Source organism: Quercus robur, chromosome 6 (assembly GCF_932294415.1).
Source record: "Quercus robur chromosome 6, dhQueRobu3.1, whole genome shotgun sequence".
Lineage (NCBI taxonomy): Eukaryota > Viridiplantae > Streptophyta > Magnoliopsida > Fagales > Fagaceae > Quercus > Quercus robur.
Genome location: NC_065539.1, coordinates 7419541 through 7440277, shown reverse-complemented (window position 1 = coordinate 7440277; position 20737 = coordinate 7419541). Strand labels below are relative to the sequence as shown.

Below are 20737 nucleotides of genomic sequence, written 5' to 3'. Positions count from 1 at the left end.
ATTTCGGCAATTTCATTGCCACAAATCAATTGCTACAATTTTTTTCCCTCTATTTCGGCAATGCCATTGCCACAAATCAATTGCCACAAGTTTTTTTTTTCCCCTCCATTTCCGCAATGCCATTGCCATAATTTTTTTGGTTGCCACAATTCATATTTTCTCTCTCCTCCCTTCCCTACAATTTTGGCAACTTGGTTGTCACAATTGGTTTCCCTTTGAGCACTCCACCTAGAACTAGCACTAGCACTTCAGGCACTTCACACTCACTTGGGTAGTAGCTTTGGGCAGCAAGAATTTCAATAATCTCATTGCTGAAATTCAGTTTTTTCTCTCTCTACCATCACATCACTTATCTTCTCTCTCTCATACTTTTTCTTGCAATTTCGGCAACACCGTTGCCGAAATTCACTCTCTTTTCTCATTTTTCCAAATAACTTTAAACAGTACCTTTATCACCAATAAACTCAATTTTTTGCAACATTAAGCCAAAACACTTACTTTTACTAGTGACAAATACCTAACACCAGCTTGGTGGTGTAGTGAGTATTGACCAATCAAGAGGCGGTTCGCAAAGATTAAATTCTGCAGGACCAAAATTTGGGGCAGTGTTTGTATTATCATTGTGCACAAATCTGCGTTAGCATAATAATGAATTGGGCTTTACCCAAGACAACAAGATCAACAATATGACACTTTGAACTATAGGCTTGTTCTACGAGTAGGAGATTTTAAAATGATACAATGAGCAATTTGAAGTTACACTGTATTGGTAATGAAGATGGCCTGACGATTTAAAAACGTACAACTCTTACAAGTGCATTGTGCATTATGACAACCAACAATAGCAAGGACATCCACAAGGAGAATTATAGCATCCAGTAGATAAAATTCATAACACAAAAAGCAGGTTCTTATTACTTGATAACTAGTGATGTTTTCCCTGTACAGTGGCTATTGAGCAGGAAACTATACTTGCTCAAAGTTCACTTGAGTAGAGACACTCATCCACAAGTTGGCGAAGGTTGGGATTCTCCAACGCAGCAGCAACTCTTTCCTTATCATTTAACTGCTTATTAACTACCAAAAGGAAAAATTACACAATATCTGAATTAGTTTGGTGTGAATTAAAATTGGAATAACGCAAGAGATCATAAGAATACTCATGCTTGAATATTGATTCTAGAGAACTAGAAATACTCAATGAGAATATTGCTCCATAGACAACATTAGTCTCCTATATACACCTTATTTATTAATGAAGATTAGCATACGTCATTGATGTGTCTGACCAATGACATCTTCAGGCATAATAAATAGTCTAAAAAGAAACAAGTATTTATAAGAATCTACAAATTTCTCTCTTCTTTAAGAGTCTTCCAATTGTCAGTTTTCCGAAAAGATAGTATGAAATTCCAACTCTAAAAAATTATTGGTTCAATGATGCCCTAGCATGGTAAATTAGTGACACATTCGCATTCCTGCATGGGTGCCACATGATGGCCAAGATTGGATTGCTAAATTCTAGCATCCCATCCTCTTAGAAAACTTGGTCTAAATATGTAGTTTGTAGGCCATTGTGTGTAATCTTCATATTTAGAATAGGAGAGAAAAAAAATTCGACAGTTGAATGAAAATTTGTTTGACTTCACCTGATTCTTCATTTGCATGAGATCCGGGAGATACTTTGATGTCAACCTGAAAATATGTATCAAGAAACATATGGATGATAAAATGGTTAGACAAATATCAAATAATGATAGTGCAATGCAGAAATGAAGAGTCTATGCGATTATGTTATTTATATTATCATCACAAACTATTCTCTCAAAATTTCCTATTGCTAAAGATATATGCAGATAATCCCCCAGCAATTTCTATTATTTCTTTGTCTACTATTTGGGGAGGGGAGTTATACTGCAATGCTGAAGTGTGGACATACGATTAAACTTCAAACAAGGTAATCAACATTTTGTCCACAAATAGGATAAGATGAAAGTTAAGAGAATAAATTAAGGTGGACAAAAACATACTCACATATACAGAGTCAGACAGACTTGCATTCAAACAAGGTCTACAGATTCCAGGTAATATCCCAATATATTTTATGATATACACATTTATAGTAATATATTCAAACATTATCAACAGTGAGGTGATGTGTGAGGGTGTGTGAAATGCTGAAATGTCGATTATGAGAGGATCTAGATGCACATTTGAGGAGTCTAGATTTAGATGGGATCCCTATGGATCTAGATCTCGGGTGTGGACTCTTATGTCAATAGCAAAAGCAACAATGAAGGTTGATGAAGAAAAATTTTGTGACTTTTGTACCATGTTAAAACAAAAAGGAGAAAAATAAAATAATATTAGATACTTTGGGAACACGAACACAATACTCCATCCTCCCATACGAATGGTAAATCCTACCATAAATTTAATTAATAGGATACACTATTATGTAGGAGGAGGGAGTCTCACACTACCATGTCGTTGTACCCTTCGAGTATTGAATAATTATTCCAATGGCTACACATTTATGATACTATTAACTATCCTATTTCTTTTTTTTCTTTTTTTATTTTAACAAATACTAGGAAACCACCTACTTCTTTTGAAACTTAAGGACAAGTATGAGAGAGTTTCCACTTTAGAGTTGCAATCAATTTGCTCATGCTAATGAGGATAAATATTTCAAAAAAGCGCATTTAATTACTTTCCCTCACACTATCATTTTGTAAAGTACTTCACTAAGAACTTTGAAGTAGGCGACTCAATTTTGATCATGTATATTAGCACCATGAATCAATCCACTAAAATATTAGCTTCTAGGTATAATGTGAAAAGGACAAAGTTTGGCTCCAAACATTTTTTGGAGCTATTTTTTCCAACTCATTACATGGCAAATTATAAAACTATCTATGTGTATTATTTAAACAAGTCACATAACTCATCAGAACAGTCAAGCACTCATCAAAAGAGTCATGCGACTAAAATTACAGATGAATGGACTCTTCAATTGCAGCATAACTAGGTTCAAGCCCATTTGGAGCCAAACTTTTTCATCTGAAAATGGGTTTACCAACGAGTTTGCCAGTCGGTGTTTAAAATATAACATTGGTAAAACAGTACTCAAAAAAAAAAAAAAAAAAAAAAAAAAACCCAACAAAAGCAACAGAGAAATTGAGTTTGAATGAAGAATTTAATTCAGAAACTGACCTTATAATGAGGAGGAAAACAATGTTTTAATTTCACTCTCAGGCACAGACCAATTACCGTTGCCATACTGCAGTGCTGGATGGTTGGCGTGAAAGTTATCCTATTAAGAAAATATATGAAATTTTATTACTGCAAAATGAAAAATATAATATTCCTAATAAACATTAAAAAATAATAATAATAAAAAATTGAATACTGGATCATGATTCATGCATCTGAATACTAAACGACAAGTTAGTCAATTTCAATTGTACTGAAACTGATTAAGAAGCTAAAGGAATGAAATCGGAGGTGATGGATTAGAACTACTCACAGAATACGACCAAGCTTTTCATCAACGGTGATTGATTCCTCAGAAAGAACACTGAGCTGTTCCAAGGAGTAAGGATGCTCCGGATCTCTAATATCCCTCACGAAATTTACCAATACGAGTCAAAGATACCAATTTCTTTTATTAAGTATAATATATATAAAAATAATAATCAGCACCAAAATACTAAACTGATCTAAAAATACGAAGTGTAAATAGCTTAGTTTAGCTGAGGTATAGAAAGAAAGGAACCTAGATAGAAGATTATAGTATGGTATTATTGAAAACAATAAAAAATAAAAAAGAAGAAGAAGAAGGATATCATAGATTTCTAGTGGATCAACGGCGTCGTCGCCGTGAGGATCTTCGGTGCGAGCGACTCTTTCTTTCTTAGCGTGAACCACGGGGTTCGCATTGATCAGACCCAGCGTCATCTTTTCTCTCTCTCTTTCTCTCACTGTCTGTCAAATGATTTTGCCTAAACACTGATTAGTTCACGGAGCAGCTGGGGAATAGGTGAGTTCGCAAATGGTAATTATCTATGGGAATGTTAACAAGCATTGCAACTTGCAAGAAAGCGAGTTATTGTGGGCCAGTTAGTAAAAAAGAATAAAAATTTGATGTAAATTATGATAAAAAAAATTTTGGAATTAATAATAAATTATAGATATAGTAAATTAAGTGGGTGCGTAAGAATCGAAGTTTAAATTCATAAATATACACTTAAATTAAATTATATTGAAATTTTTATCTTATATAAAAATAATAATAATAATAATAATAATCCTTGGTCAGCATCAACATGCCACGTATATATATCTTTTTCGAGATTGCCACAGACAACACTCCATGTGTCGCTTGTTTACCAGTGCGGTGCGGGCCATTTTTCGGTGATTACTAAAATCTGTTTCTATGGGCTACACATTTGCATTTTGTTTTTTCCTATACACTTGCACATGTTTGATGGTACATGAAAAAAAAAGAAAAAAAAAAAAAGAGAGAGAAGAAAATATTTCTCTTTGGTGTGTTTGAATATAAAAAAGGAAAGAAAAAAAATGAGAAAATTATGAGGGGGCATATTAGTAATTTTCTTGATATAAATGTCAAAATTCCTATGACATCTCTCTCCCTTTCCCTCACTTTCCGCCAATTTTGTAGGCCCCACGAAAATATTTTCACTCCAATTTTGCTTCTTTTCCCTTCTATCATGCAATGACATGCAACCAAACAAAAGAAAAGAAATTCCTTCCCTCCATATTTTTTGTCTTCCCTCTCATTCTTTCTAATCCAAACTTATCCTTAGAATTTAGAACTATCGCACAGTGAACACGGTTGAAGTTTACTAGCATTACCTCATCTTCTTTGTTAAAATAAGATATTTGGCACATTTGGTGTTGGAATTTCGTACACAAAATTTATGAGTGTTTTAGCATGATAAAAAAAACAATCATTGTGGAATTCTTTGTAAAATAAGAGATTTGGTACATTTGGTGTTCAAATTCCATTTACACAAAAAATTGATGAGTGTTTTTAGATTAATGATAAAAACAATCATCATAGAGTGGGTGCTATAGATTAAAATTTTATCAAATCTATAAAAAAATAATATGGTCTCAAATATCCTATAATGATTGAATTACAAAGAAAAATACTAACTTATAGTATTATTAATAATTTAAAATTTTTGTATTTTATATTAATTGAATGCTTTGTTTTAGATTTTGAGATTTAATTTGAATTAGTTAGTTTAATTTTTTGGTTTTTGAAAATTAATTTTGATGAAATTGGAATACCATACCAAATTTTAAATTGTAATCATTTATTGAATAATCAAATTAAATCACTTATGTGAAATTTGTGGTAAGCCTTAACTCCTTTTTAAGTTTGAGCTAACAAGCACGAAAATTTTTAGAATCGAAAATGCTCGAGTTCACCGGATGAAAATTGCACATAAAATTGTGCGTTCTTCACAGTCTGCATCTCAAATTCCCTTCACAAAGAGAGTGAGAGAGAGAAGCCATCATGTGATAGGTCCTTCAAATATTCTCATCATAGTTTACAAATGGTGCGTGCAAGGGAAACTTACCACCCAATTTCTCTCTCTTTGAAAACAAAAAGTACCACTCAGATAGAGCTCGATCAATTTCTAATTTTCTATTAGATTCGAATTTTATCTAAATATTTTTTTTAATTCCCCAACGTCGATTTGCAAATTTTTCATGGGTGCATCAGTTTAACTGAGTATTATATGATCTAGTTTCATTATGTTTTTTGTATTATCTGCAACTTAATAGTATGATTTATCTAACGATTTTATCACTATGCATACTACAACTGTTTGTAGGGTAGAGTGAATTTTTTGTAAGGGTGAGTTGATTAATTTTGCCACTCAGCCATACAACATGCCAGTTTGTAAGCTTGAAAATTGTCTGATGGTAAATCCAAACAAAATATTGAATGATTACCATGCTATATCAAGTTTCAGCCTTTCGTTTTTTTCTTACCAAATTTTGGCCCAAGTTTGATTTTAGTCATTCTGGACACTCTTATTCTTCAATTTGATTATTAAAAGCTAATTTTTCAACTTATGCTACTTAATTCCACGATTTGGATTAAGATGCTGACAGAGGCTGACTATTTGGTGTTGCTGGGTAAAATAAAGCATATTATTTTTGATTCTATAGACAAATACAGATACAAAAGCAAAAGGGAAAAAAAGGAGGTTGTAAATGCTTCAAAAAGTAGAAAATAATAAAATTAGCAAGACCACCAGGAAATGTAGAGATATTTCTACGGCTAGGCACCATTGCTGAAGTCAAATAAACACTTAGTTTAGTTATAATAGTCTAGAACAAGTTCCATGTCCCAACTGCCATGCTTTGACCCACTTTTCACTTCTCAGCAATTGGCAACCTTACTACTAGTGACAGTGATCACAACAATTAACCCAAATGATTTAAGCAAAAGGAGAACTTCAAGGATGACAATGCACATGTAGTGCTTTTAGGCATCACTTGCTAGCTAAAATATTACACCACTTCTATTCTTAAATTGAAATGCAGTTCCTCACTTCCTCCACCTTATTTAATATGTTGCCTTTGCTGTCTTCAACCAACAAGATTGTATGTTGAGCATCAGCAATGGGCCTGTCAAATGCCAAATGTAAAGTACATTTGGCATACAGGCCCAAAATACGCTCAGCAACTGGATGGCTAAAACCATCAAAGGCCAATTTTTTTTGGCATAGCACTACAGTACCATCTCATTGGATGGCTAAAACCATCAAAGGCCAAATTTTTTTGGCATAGTGCTACAACAATTTAGTGTATTTTAATCCATTCAAGCCCCTCTCTCTCTTGCTACAGTATCGAGTTTTGCTCTCTCATTCCCTCTCTCTGTCTCCCGCCATTGTCAAGCTTCTCTCTTTCTCTCCGATCACCAAGTTGCTGTCACCAAGCCTCGCTTTTCTCTCCAAATCACCAAGCTGCTGTCACCAAGCCTCTGCCGAATGCCGATTCACCCTCACCCATCTCCAAATCTGTTTTACCGATTCACTTATCTCATAAACCCAACACTCTAGATACCCATTTAACTTTTCACTCCATCACTCTCTCTTCAAACCGAGATTCTCAAGGGTTTGTGGGTTTGGATTAAAATTTTGTTTGCAAAATCTCAAACAAAACTCCATCAGTCTCTCAAATCAAATCAAAATCAAAATCAAAGCAATTTACTAGGTGGGTTTTGATCCATGTTCGAGTTTTTGTGTTTGTGCTTCTTTTCTCTTTCTGCAAGAAAAAGGGGGATTCAACTTGTGTTTGAGTTTGGGTTTTGATCTAAGAATTGTTGTTGATGTTTGCAAAGGTGGGATTCAGCTTCATCACGAGGGGTTTTTGCTCGCTGTCGAATTGGCATCTTCAGAAAGTTTGCTCAGGTTCAACTTCAATTACCAAAATCCCAATTTTATTAAAATCCCAATTTTATTAGATAATCGGTGTTCTTGTTTACTGATTTTATCTTCAACAAATTAATATGTTGTATGCAAAGGTTCTATCAGTGGTTTTTGTTGTATTCAAGTCTATGGTTTTATTTGATTTCTATTTGTACATGTTGTCCATGTATGGGCTGTGTTTGCAGAGAGTATATTTTGAGTTATATTTACTGCTGTATTTTATTAATATTTTGCTGTGTAAAGGGCTTGTATTTCTGTAACAAAAAATTATTGTTGTATATATAATCAAAATAGATTGATTAAGAGTTGTCAACATATATTGTTTTGACTAGGAGTTGTCAACATATATTATAGGATGTTGCTATACGTGAGAAGCTGCCACCAATCATAATATGTGAAGGCTTTGAACTCTTGTAGATTTGGTTAAGTTTGTATTTCTAATTGTAGTAATCACTTACCACAAATACTTGAACTCTTGGACTTTGTGAGTTGGCTCTAATTGACTTCATACACTAACTGTTTTAAGTTCCTTATTTAAAAGGGATGGGTACACAAGAAGAGATAACACGATATGCTAATATTTCACAAATAGATGATGATGATTTTCTGGCACCATTTTTAAATGGGTCTCAAAATACTTCAATGCCCATCCAAGAGTCTTGTTCGGAAGTTGAAATTGTCACCTCTAATCCAACAAAACATGGTGGCAACTTCAGTGTAGATGAAGACAACCTCTTCATCTCTACATGGCTTAACATTAGCATGGATGCCGTGCAAGGTACTGACCAAAGGATTGAAAATTTTTGGGAGAAAATTTGGCAATACTTTTGTGAGAACAATAATTACAGAACCACACGTTCTGCTTCCTCCCTCCAAAGTTGATGGGGAAATATTAATAGGGAGACAAGTAGTTTTGTTGGGTTCATGGCTAAAATTGAAGCCCGAAATAAAAGTGGTGGGACTGACGAGGACAAGGTATAAATTGAACTTTATGGTATCACGATATTAATTTCTGAATAGTTTCAAGACACTAATTATTTATTTATCTTAAAAAAAAATGTAGTTGAAAGATGCAAAGGATCTATATAAAGTTTCACCAACTCCAACAACCGGCAAAAAAACAGCTTTTGCATTTGAACATTGTTGGGTTGTGTTGAAGAACCAACCAAAGTGGAGTATGCCTAAGGAAAGATCAAAAGGGCTCCCTCAAACTCCTAGTTCAATTGATCAAGTTGGTAGTAATGATGATGACACAATGGAGGTAGAGAGACCAATTGGCAGAAAAGCCGAAAAGGCTAAGAGAAAGAGAACAGATGGTGATAAGGGTTTTGATGATTATTTGGCAAAAAATTGCAATATCTTCAGGAATCACATGAACAAGACAGAGAGGCTCTTTGCATCAAAGCAGATAGGGTTCGAGTGGATGTGCAAAGAGCTGATATTGAAAAGGAAAGGCTTCGTCTTGAAACTATTAGGGAGGCGCAAAAAGCTGATTTTGAAAAGGAAAGGCTTCGTCTTGAAACTATTTGGGAGGAGGGAAGAATAATGACCATGGATACAAGTGGCATGAATGACAAAGAAAGACTTTATTTTGAAAATCTCAAGGATCAAATCCTTGCAAGGCAACAATTAGAGAAAATAGTTGGGTTTAACCCAAAGAGATGATGTCTTGTCATAACTATATTTTGGTAGTAAATTATATATGGGTTAGGGTTTGGCATATGTAGATGATATTTTGTTTCAACCTTGTTTTGGTAGTGGCTTATTTTAAGCGTAGGTTTGGAACATGTAGATGATGTATTGTTCCAACTTGATTAATTGGCAGTAGGTTGTGCCACTTATGTAATCACATCATTTTTGCTTATATGAAAAACTTATGTCCTTTCTATGTTTGATGATGTATTTTTGCTTATAATAAGATTGATTAACTAAACTAGATGGTCACAATTAATGGAAAGTGGCAACATTTTTATGCCCTTTCCCCATTTATGTCCCTACCATTAAAATTGAATTTTATGCCATTTCCCTATTTCTGGCTTATTTAATGATAAAATTGAATGACAGGCTAGTGTTTCAATTTCTTGATTAATACTTTAGTACATGAATGAATATTTAGGCTTTACTATACTGTGAACAAGAGCTTAATACTTGAATTAAAGCTAAAGATATTAGCCATTTAATAAATGTTTTTTAACCCTTGACCTCTTTCTTAACGAGATGGGAATTAGGAGATCATAGTTTATTGCATACAAATGTTTGATTCTAGTTGTTTCTCAACAAAAAAAAAAAAAAAAAAAAGTTTGATTCTAGTCTATCTTTTTAATGTATCATGTCATAGCAAGCAACTTCACTTACAGTTCAATGGACTTCCCACGTGAAGTAGGTCAAGAAATGTATAAGAATTCCAATAAATTTTTGAAAATCTTGAGTCTATATTGTATGCTGAAATTGTGGTGTTCAAACTTTGAGATCAAGTTTAAAATACTATATTGAGTCTATATTGTATGTTATTGACAAAGCTAGAAACACAACTGGAAAGGGAAAGAACCTATGGATATTTCATAATTACTATGTACTTGACAAAGCCACTATTTCATGAAGAAACACAGTGGTGCAAAGCCCAATATTAAAGACTAGCACCCCAAGGTGCAACCTATTAATTATTTAGTTGACATTGATAATTAACTATAGATGTTAGGAAAAAGGCATAGTCCTGGTCCTCCTGGATGGGAGAAAAAAAGTTGTTGGCAAGCTCCATTTTCCTAAATCTATCATTGTATCTAGATTAAAGTAGCAAAAGAGTTTCAAACCTTAAAAGAGTTTCAAACCTTACAAAGATTAAAGTAGCAAAAGTATTTCAAACTTTAAAGTAGCAAAAGATTAAAGAGATATGGGGCCAGCAATGTTATCCAATCTGAAGCCATTAAGGTGTTAGTGTGCTACATTTCTTTAATAAATGAAGAATGAAACTCAGCCAAATATCATATTTTCAAACAAATAGATTTTAGCATTGCTAATAGAATCAAAATTCTGAAAACTTTAGACTGATGTGCTACAAATATGTTACATTTCAAATGAACAATAAAACTTGGATGGGTTAGGCAAGGTCTTAGATTCAATCTCACCAAGCAAAAAAAGAGAGAAGAAGAGTACCAAAAACTTTATGCATTATTTGTCATTATTGGGGTGCTTGAAAGCAGAATATCACCTGTAGAGCATCAGACTCTACACTAAATCTACGCATACATAGCTTCCCTTAGAATCCTAAGATCAATTACTCTCCGAGTTAGAAGAGGCACTAAGCCCATAACACAAACACACGAACAAGCAAAAAGGGAGATATGCATTACAAAGAATAGAGTGGAGAGAATTAAATCCTCTGGTTGGGACCATTATTGCTTTTGTAGATATTAATTTAATAATGAGTAATAGTTTAAGAGGTCATTTTCTAGTATGATGTTGAAAGTCCTGGGCTGTAAAGTGTCAGTCCTAGCATCCTCTATATGCTTTATTTCTTATCAATCTTTACCAAGGGACTTTTGCTTTGACTGATTTTAACCTTTGTTTATCGAATAATATATCTACTTGTTCCCTTTCCATAATGTAATCTCTGCTTGCTTTGCAATAATAGTGATAATTTCCTAACACTATTATCTTCAAGGTTGTCACTATAGGTCACTCTAGGCTTCGCAAATTGTTTTTTGACAACTCAAATGAGAATGAGATAATGAGGCGAGTTCTTAAGGGTTCAACACCACAATGTAAACGTCGTCGGTATATCGAACATGATCGTTTGGCAGGCCATAAAAGACTTTATCTCAACTACTTTGCCGATACACCAGTATATCCTTCTCATTTATTTCGGAGGAGATTTCAGATTAGTCGATCTCTTCTTCTCCATATTCAATCCAAGGTAGAAACTTATGAACCTTACTTTATCCAAAAAAGAGACAATGCCCAAAGGCTCGATTTATCTTCTCTTCAAAAGATAACAGCTGCACTTAGGATGCTTGTGTATGGAGTGGCAGCTGGTTTTATGGATGAGTATGTGCGGATTGGAGAATCCACTACAATAGAAAGTCTGAAAAAATTTGTTAAAGCGGTGGTTGATATTTTCTCCAAGAAATACTTGAGGTTCCCAAACAACAAAGACATTTCTAGACTTTTAGTCAATGGGGAAAGACGTGGATTTCCAGGGATGCTAGGGAGCATTAATTGCATGCATTGGAAATGAAAAAATTGTCCAACTGCATGGAAAGGTCAGTACTCTAGTCACATAGCCAACCATTGTTTTAGAAGCAGTGGCATCATTTGATTTTTGGATACGACATGCATTTTTTGGGTTACCTGGGTCAAATAATGACATTAATGTATTAGAACGGCTTCTTATATTTTATAAGCTCGAATAAGGACGTGCTCTTGCAATTAATTGCTCAATCAATAGTCATGAGTATACAATGGGATACTATCTTACCGATGGCATATATCTAAAATGGTCAACATTTGTTAAAACAATTTCATCTCCACAAGGACATAAAAGAAAATTATTTGCAAAAACCCAAGAGATGAGTAGAAAGGATGTAGAGCTTGCATTTGGAGTGCTTCAAGCAAGATTCACAATTGTACGAGGACCTGCAAGATTTTTCTATAGTGAAACGCTTCAAGACATCATGAAAGCATGCGTAATTCTTCATAACATGATCGTTGAGGATGAGCGAGATGTAAATAAAGCGGTGGAAGTAGATTATGAGCCAATTGATGACAATCCTACTATACAACTATCACGGGAGCACACAAATGAATTTACGGAGTTCATTGAAACCCATCAATGTATTCAAGACCGTGAAATTCATGATCAACTCCAATTAGACCTCATTGAGCATTTATGGCAATTACAAGGGGAGTTGTAGGAACTTAAGTGTGTGAGTTATGCATGTGGGGTTTTATTGTAATTTGATATATGTACGAGTCTTCTAAAGACAACATTTATAGTTATGTATGTGGATTGTATCTATATATATGTACGTGGATTATAAAACTTGGTAGGTTGAGTACATTGATATTTGGCAGGTTGCATGTATATATATGTACGTGGATTTTAAAAATTGGCAGGTTGAATACATTGATATTTGGGGAAACTACACTATTGGTTCCTAAAGTTTTCCCTGTGAACATAATTGGTCCCTCAAGTTTCAAGTAAATACTTTTAATCCCTCAAGTTAAAAAAATGAGTATTATTAATCCTTCTGTTAATTATCGTTAGTATCAATACTTATGTGGCTAACGAAGTAGTAACATGGCATCTTTTAAAGTATCGTGACATTTTTTTATATTAAAAAAAATACAAAACTCAAATAACACCTCAGAACCCAAATTCCCCACACCTGATTCGATTCTTAACGGGTTACCCAAATCAAATCTCTCTTGAACCAATCGTCCTCCTCTATGTGACGCTGTGATGCCACCTTCATTGCCTACTGACGACGTCATCCTCCCCCACACGATAGCAATAGCGACGATAAGTGGTGAAAAACCCATTTTGGCTCTAACTCTTCAAGTGTTGTTTGCCACAGCCACTACTGCTTCATCGTGCTTGCACAGCCACTAATGCCTCACCGCTTCTCCTCACCTCTCCATACAATCCCTCAAGTATTGCTCTTTTTTCTCTCTCCGTAGTCACAGTCCTTCAAATTAGATTTTCTATTTTTTTGAAATTTCAGATCTTCTTGTTGTTGTTATGCACACTATCTATTTGTGTTTATGCTTGAATGGTTGAACTATCATTTGGCTAATTCTCCAAAACTATGTTTATGTTATATTGTAGGCATTTTTTTCATAATTGTGTTTTGGCATTTTATTGTTTTGGTGGTGCGTTCATTATGGATTGTGATTCTCCTTTTTTTGTTGAGATAAAGGATGGAATTGTATTAAAGAATTGAAAAGAAGTATACACTTACAGTCTTGAAGACAGAAATGGCCAGGCAATGAAAGAAGGAAAAAAACAAGGATTTGCAAATCGTATGAAAAGCAATACAAAGATTTAAAAAATGCATAACAACAACTAATAGAGTGATTTTAAAGCGTTGAAGAGTGATGGTGAACGGTGACATTCTTTGACCGTAGATCTCATAGGTAATTTGGGAGATTTGATTTAGGTAACACGTTTGGGACTTGTTCAGGTGTCAGATTATGAATTTATGATATGTCATTTGAGTTTTGTAAATTTCTAATAAAAAAAGATGTCACATCACTACCCAGCTAGCCACATCACTACTCCGTTAGCCACGTAGACATTAACAGTAACTACAGTTAACAAAAGGATTAATAAAGCTCATTTTTTAAACTTGAGGGATTAAAAGTGCACACTTGAAACTTGAGGGACCAATTGCGCTCACAAGGTAAATTTCAGGGACCAATAATGTAGTTTCGCCTTGATATTTGGCAGGTTGTATGTATATATATGTATGTGGATTTTTTAAGTTGGCAGGTTGAGTACATTGATATTTGGCAGGTTGTATATATATGTATGTATATGGATTTTTAAAGTTAGCAAGTTTGAGTAAATTGATATTTGGCAGGTTCTTTCTCAAAAAAAAAAAAAAAAATGGTAGGTTCTATATATGTGTGTGTGTGTGTGTGTGTGTGTGTGTGTGTAGATCATTAAAATTGGCAGGTTGAATACATTAATATTTGACAGGATGCATCTATAAATATGTATGTGGATTTTACATTGATATTTGACAGGTTTGATGGAATATATATGTATGTGGATTTTTAAAGTTGGCAAATTTGAGTACATTGATATTTGGTAGGTTCTTTCTTAAAAATAAAAAAAAAAAAATTGGCAGGTTATTGAAATAGTTGGAAAGAAATTGAAAAAAAAAAAATACACCCAAGTTGTTGAAATAGTTGGAAAGAAATTTTAAAAAATAAAATAAAATAAAATATTGGCAGGTTGTTGAAAATTGACCGTTGGAATAGTTGAATTTGAAAAAGTTGGAACAATTGAATTTGAAAAAGAAATGATGTTGGAAAGAAATAATAAAGAAAGATTAAAAATAATATTTTAATAAAATGGTAAAATAATAGAGTTTTGGGATGTTAGGTGTATTGTAAAATGGTATGGTATAATTGATAAAGTAGTTTTTTAGGATGGTAAAATAAAATGAGATAGCAAAACCGGTAAGAGATGCTCTAAGCAATGCTAGTACTATAACTTTTTATATAACTTGTCATGTGGCTAGTTGTAAGTGGAAAATATGCCTCTATCATTTACAACTTGCCACATAGCAAGTTGTGGTAGAAGGGTCTCATACTAGAATTGCTCTTGTTTGCTGTGTGTGACCTTGTAACACCCCCATCAAGTCTTCAATGCCCATGTTCGTAGGATCGTAGCAAAAATGATACCCTTCTCCTCCTCAACAGCCTTAGAGCATTCTTATCAGGTGTGCCAAATGCCAAATATGCCAAATGCCAAATATTTGGCATTTGGCACACCCAACACCAAAAATCCTCTCTCATGAGGTGTGCCAAATGCCAAAACATTTGGCACATATGATCAGTTCCGTTCTAAAAATAGAACAGTACGGCCAAAAATGCTATATGCAAAAATTAATTTTTTAATGATTTTCTCTCTCCTCTCTGTCATTTTATCTCTTTTTTTTTTTCTCTCTCTCTCTCTCTCTCACATCCGCCTCCCTCACTTTTCTCTCAGCCCTTCTCTCTCCTCTCTCCCTCTATCTTAGCCTTTCTCAAAATCCCCCACAGTGATCTCTCCACCCGCAGCTCACCTCCTTCACTCGCTAGCAGCTCACCTCCTCCACTCGCCAAGCAGCTCGCCTCTCCTCCAAGCGGCGTTGCTGCTCGCCTCTGTCGACGCCGCTCACCTCCGCCGATGTTGCTCTCCAAGCAACTTGCTTCGCCTCCGCTGATGCCACTCCAAGCAACCTGCCTCCGCCAAAATCTGCCTAATCTCACTAAAATTCGATTCCCCTTATTTGTTTGGATTTTTTATGGTTGATTTTAGGGGTTGGATCTGGTTTGAGAAAATGGATTGGAGAATAACAATGATTTGGGATTGGATTGTTTGATTTGGGATGAGTTTTGAGGTTTGTGAATGTGGTGGGTTGTTATGGATTTTTTTTTTTTTTTTTTTTTTAAGGTGGCATTGGTGGATGTGGGTTTGTGCTGGTGGTGGCTGTTGGTGTTGTTGCAGCAGTGGTTGTTGGTGGCCGTTGTTGTGGCAGTGGTGGTTGTGCCGTTGTTGTTGATGATGAGAGGAATTAATATATTATTTTAATGTGTTATAAATATTATTTTAATGTGTTATAAATATTATTTTAATGTGTTATAAATATTATTTTAATGTATAGAATTGAAGAACAGAATATCTGATAAATGAGATATTGTAAAATGATGTGGTAAAATGATAAAATAGGTTTTTGGTGTGTCAAAATAACATTTTTATGAGAGAGCTGATGAGAATGCTCTTAACTTCAAAATCTAGAGTGCACCCAGTGGAGCTTTGATTTTCTTACTCATAACTCCTAAGTCATACTTGCTACCATTCTTCTCCTAATAGATTATGATTTATTAGTTCAACACTAGTATGTTTAGATCTGGTTTTTCCTCAAAGGGCGTGACCGTTGTCCGTTAGCCTTTTGCCATTCCGAGGCTTCCATTTATCTCATGAATGCTATATATTGGTAAATGATACGGATGCAAATGTATTGGTCCCGTAGCTCAGTTGGTTAGAGCGTTGGTCTTATGAGCCGAAGGTCGCGGGTTCGAGCCCCGCCGGGACCAATCTTCTAAATCTCAAGATACATTTTTAAATTTATTTTGTTTTCCATAAAATAAATTTGTGCTAAATTAGAAAAACCGGTATTTACTATTTAAACGGCAACAAAATTTCTAATAATACTATAGAAAAATTGGTAGTTACTACTTTTTTTATGGGGTAGTTAATATTTAAAAGGCCAAAAAAAAAAAAAATCTAATAATAATATTGCACAAACCTTTTGGGATTTTACCCTATTTGTAAGAGAATTTGAGAAAATACATAACAGTTAAAAAGTTGTAATAATATTGCTGATTTCTTAAATTTTTTAAAATTAGTTTAGGGAATGCTTATTAATTTCTAACTAACCTCATCACACGTGTTCTGCATGTGCGACGATGTTTTTTTTTTTTTTAGTTTAATATAATTTTTCAATTTGAATTTATTTATTGTTAGTGAGGTTACGGGAATGGATTTTTATAAAACTAAATTTTAGGATTTGAAATGGAGTAAATTGCTGTGTTTAGTGTGCACTAGTTTTTAGGAAAAAAAATGTATCAAATGTACGTGAGATATCTTTAGATAGAGAGTGTGCTAATTTTTAGGAAACAAAAATTTATTTGGAAGTTTTTTTTTTTTTTTTGAATTACAATTTTAACCATATTTTTTATTTTTTAAGAATAAAGATTATCTAATTAGATTAGAAGTATTTTTGACATTTTTTGAAATCATAACTAACTTTCTGAATCCTCTTAATATATATAAATAACTATATTAAAAAAAGTGAAGAATAACATAACAGTTAACTATAGAGATAACTATATTAAAAATTGGTAGTTACTACTTTTTTTATGGGGTAGTTAATATTTAAAAGACCAAAAAAAAAAAATCTAATAATAATATTGCACAAACCTTTTGGGATTTTACCCTATTTGTAAGAGAATTTGAGAAAATACATAACAGTTAAAAAGTAGTAATAATATTTGTAGGGACATGATTCTCAAACGGCCCAACAATGACGTTGGGCTCGCATGTGAAGGATCCCTCACAATAAGATTTGTAGAGAGTGGGCTTGAAAGGCGAGCGTTTGGTCACAGGGCGTTGGTCCAAACCGGGTTTTAGGGAAACTCAGATAAGAAAAGGCTTCAGCCTGGATATCCAAGCCCTACAGCTTTGTAACTTGAGGGATTGGACTCCTCGGATCATGTCCGAGGAGCACTAATGTCTTTCTCCGGTTACCCGGCGGTGGGTTTTTCGTGGTGGTGTACATATATTGTCCGGGCATTCTCATCCCTGGAGTTTTTCCCAGGAAGTGAGATGGGGATCCCCTTTCTGATTAGTTTACCTTTTCTTTTATACTGGCCTAAGTTCGCTGTCCCTCGTCCACGTGTAGGGTCAACTTTTCCAGGACTGATATTTGTCCCGTCAGTCTAATCCCGGAATTGTTGGGGATGATTAATAAAGCCCACGAATCAGGTTCTGTTAGGTGTAAAGTCTTATCAGTGAAGGGTATTAAGGACAACTTCCCTGAGATATTTTCTGATCTTTAAAGTTTGCTCGTATACCACTTTCATCAATGAGACTTTGGGCCTGCCGAGGACTAAGCTGTCCTCGGCTGTATCTCCGGGCCATTTTGTGCTTCTTATTTTGAGCTGGGGCCATGGCCTTCTTTCGGCTTGGGCCTGTGGACTCCCCATGAGCAAGCGGGCCGGGCCCATAAATTATTGGGCCCCACAATAGCCCCTCAAAACCCTGCTGTCCAACATCCTGGTTGGAAATGTGGGTTTTGGTAATACCGAGCCTTTATTGTGGCTCACTTATTTCAACTCTTGACTGACGCTGGCGACTCTTCACCTGCCCAGGGAGTGTACCGGTCCACGAGATGTTCCCCTTAATTTGCGCACGATGCCCTTATGCCGTTTGGTTATCCGGAGCGCGTCTTTAATATTTTCCCTTTACGAGACTTCCCAGATCTAACGGTTATTGATGGCGTGGGGGAACGAAACGGGTGTATTCTTATTTGCAGATTTCCCTAGAGATCTGAACGCATTATGTACCCTTTTCCTTGTCCCCTATATAAAGAGAGAAGACAAAAGCTGATTTTCTCATACCTGAGTCCCTCAGATTCCTCCCAGAGTCCACTTCTTCTCTCTGGTTATACCTTATCCGATAATACATTCACCACAGTAGTCAGCCATGAGTAAACCATTTCATTCCCAAAAACACCATGTCCTAATAAAGCTCGAGATGGCTCAGTCAGGGCAAGGATGGCGAAGACTCAAGATTTGTCTCCCTTTCCTTTTAGCCAAAATCCGAAGCAGGGACTCGTCACGTCCCACTTTCGGCGTGACCGAGTCAAAGCCATCCATTATCACTACCACCTGCTCTCTCATGAGCATATCTAACATGGCGTCAGTGTGTTAGGAGTCAGGACTGGGGTAGGGACTAAGTGTCCTTGCTTCTTCCTCTCTTCTTTCACTGGCGCCTCCTTTTACCTCTCTTTCCTCCTTCTCACCTTTTCCCTCTTCTTCTCCTCCTTCCTACTCATGTCCTCCATCTTCTTCATTCATCTCCTCTATCTTCCTCTTCCTTCTCCTTCAAATTCTTCTTCCTTGTCCTTCATCTCCCTCATTCATCTCCTCCATCCTCTTCTTCCTTCTCCTTCAAATTCTTCTTCCTTCTCCTTCATCTTTTTCTAAAGAAGGCTTTTCTCCCGATATGAGCAGTACTGAGGCAGAGATTGGAGAGACTTTGAAGACGAGTTTAAAAGACACCTGACTGTTTACTTATCTGTATTGCGGATAGTATTGTTGCTTCGGTAGTTCATCTTTTGTATAGGCTTGTTTAAGCCCTTCTTTATATGTTGTAATAATTTTTCGTATCAATAAAAATTGTTGTTATTTTACTTCGCATGTTCTGTCTCTATGTTTTTATAAATTTGTAAGCGCTGCTCAGCACAATAATATAGCATTTGTATCAATGACAACTAAGGCTAAAATATTTGCTAATAAAAAGATGTCATCATAACTTTAATAAAATTATTCGACATAGCAATGCCGACCAGTGAGGGACGAAACTCACCTTAAAGTTAGCCGAGATGAGGACTAAGTGCTCGATACGGTATAGGAAGTAACTATCCGAGGACATGTCACCCGCTAAATGAACAGTTTCCTTAAGCTAATGAACATTGGGTCATTTCGCCATCTTCTTAACACACTGGCCTTAACCTTTTACAGTATCTGAGCCGAGAACCTTCCCCATCCGAGTAGTTGGTTTCCCCATAGGCTTGAGTCCGAGGACCATGCAAGTCCTAGGTTCTGTCCAAAACTTATGTTTTTTCTTTTGTGTACTTGGTTTCCCCATAGGCTTGAGTCCGAGGACCATGCAAGTCCTAGGTTCTGTCCAAAACTTATGGTTTTTCTTTTGTGTACTTGGTTTCCCCATAGGCTTGAGTCCGAGGACCATGCAAGTCCTAGGTTCTGTCCAAAACTTTTTGAGTTCAGATTCTCCCTTTCTTCAGATATTTCACGAGGCGCCGAGCAGGGGTTGTCCTCGGCAACGGCTATTTCTCGACGTGGGCCACAATCCCTGGGCCCTCATGCGGAGCGGGCCTGGGCCACGAAGTCACTAAGCCCACGAATTAAGAGGTATCTCTACAGCCTTTGGCCACGCGGTACTCTCTGACGTCCCAATGTTTGAGTTGCACCTTTACGAGGCTTCTTTAATCTTGTGGTTGCAGTTGACGTTAGAAGTTGAGCCAGAGTCATTTTGTCTGTAGCGTTCCTTGGGACGCTGCGAGAATTAAATGCCACCACCTTACCTTTTAAGTAAATAGGAGAGAAAGGTGTTTTACCTTCGCACAAGTCCTTCAGTTTCCTCCCTTAGTATATCATGTCTGAGGCAAGGGTTAAGGAAAAAGAACTCTTTCCGCCACGGAGGCGCCGTGTCCTCCTGAGACTCAAAGTAGTGAGGTACGGGCACCGGAAGCATAAATTCAAAAGAATACTCCATTTCGATCGAGGGGAAAGGGTGTCTCTTCCTCTTTTAGTCAAAATCCGAAGCAGGTTCTGTTCATGCTAGAGTTTTGGTGTGTCAGAAGAAAGATTCTCCGCCATCAGTGCCTCTGCCTTGTGGCAGGCAAATATTTAGAGAAAGCCCCTCAACTTCCAGCTCCCTGCACCTTTCCTTCAGCGGTGTCAGGCTCAAGTTGGGTTCTCTATGCACCTTTTCTTCGAGGTTGCGGGCCCCAGGCTGGGTTCTTTTGCTGCCTGAGTTATGGGCATGTAAAAGCACTGAGGAAGAACGAGGTCTTAAAGCAGTAGCCAACCTCTCCTCTGTGCCACCTCCTCGGCTTTATTTTATATATTTTTTCTTGTATCTTCCTACTCAATTATGTAGTGAGCTCTGACATAAGCTGATTCCAGCTTTTCATTGTACGCTGTACTATTTCTTTGTTTTAGTAAAAATAGAAATTTATTTACAT

At 35.7% G+C, this 20737-nt stretch overlaps 2 protein-coding genes and 1 non-coding gene across 3 annotated transcripts; 2 read left to right on the top strand and 1 right to left on the bottom strand.

Moving 5' to 3' along the window:
- Positions 1-734: 734 nt before the first annotated feature.
- Positions 735-4059, bottom strand: LOC126732538 (protein AE7-like 1). Its single transcript, XM_050435456.1, has 5 exons — positions 3849-4059; positions 3530-3635; positions 3217-3316; positions 1650-1695; positions 735-1077 (listed from the first exon to the last, which is right to left on the bottom strand). Exons 1-5 carry the CDS (start codon positions 3958-3960, stop codon positions 977-979), a joined length of 465 nt encoding a protein of 154 aa, XP_050291413.1. The 5' UTR covers positions 3961-4059; the 3' UTR covers positions 735-976.
- A 7873-nt stretch (positions 4060-11932) lies between these two features.
- LOC126689804 (uncharacterized) lies at positions 11933-12385 on the top strand. The gene has a single exon (XM_050384984.1). The coding sequence runs from the start codon at positions 11933-11935 to the stop codon at positions 12383-12385; it is 453 nt and encodes a 150-aa protein (XP_050240941.1).
- A 3821-nt stretch (positions 12386-16206) lies between these two features.
- On the top strand, positions 16207-16280 carry TRNAI-UAU (transfer RNA isoleucine (anticodon UAU)). Its single transcript has one exon. It is a non-coding gene; the product is annotated as a tRNA-Ile (tRNA).
- The last annotated feature ends 4457 nt before the right edge of the window (positions 16281-20737 follow it).

What these genes read in the sequence shown, in the direction of transcription:
- LOC126732538 (XM_050435456.1), bottom strand. Translation starts at nt 3,960, where the DNA reads ATGACGCTGGGTCTGATCAATGCGAACCCCGTGGTTCACGCTAAGAAA. An exon ending in GAAAAGCTTGGTCGTATTCT is followed by an intron (nt 3,317 to 3,529) that starts GTGAGTAGTTCT and finishes TTTTCTTAATAG; the next exon opens with GATAACTTTCACGCCAACCA. An exon ending in GTTTTCCTCCTCATTATAAG is followed by an intron (nt 1,696 to 3,216) that starts GTCAGTTTCTGA and finishes ACATATTTTCAG; the next exon opens with GTTGACATCAAAGTATCTCC.
- LOC126689804 (XM_050384984.1), top strand. Translation starts at nt 11,933, where the DNA reads ATGGGATACTATCTTACCGATGGCATATATCTAAAATGGTCAACATTT.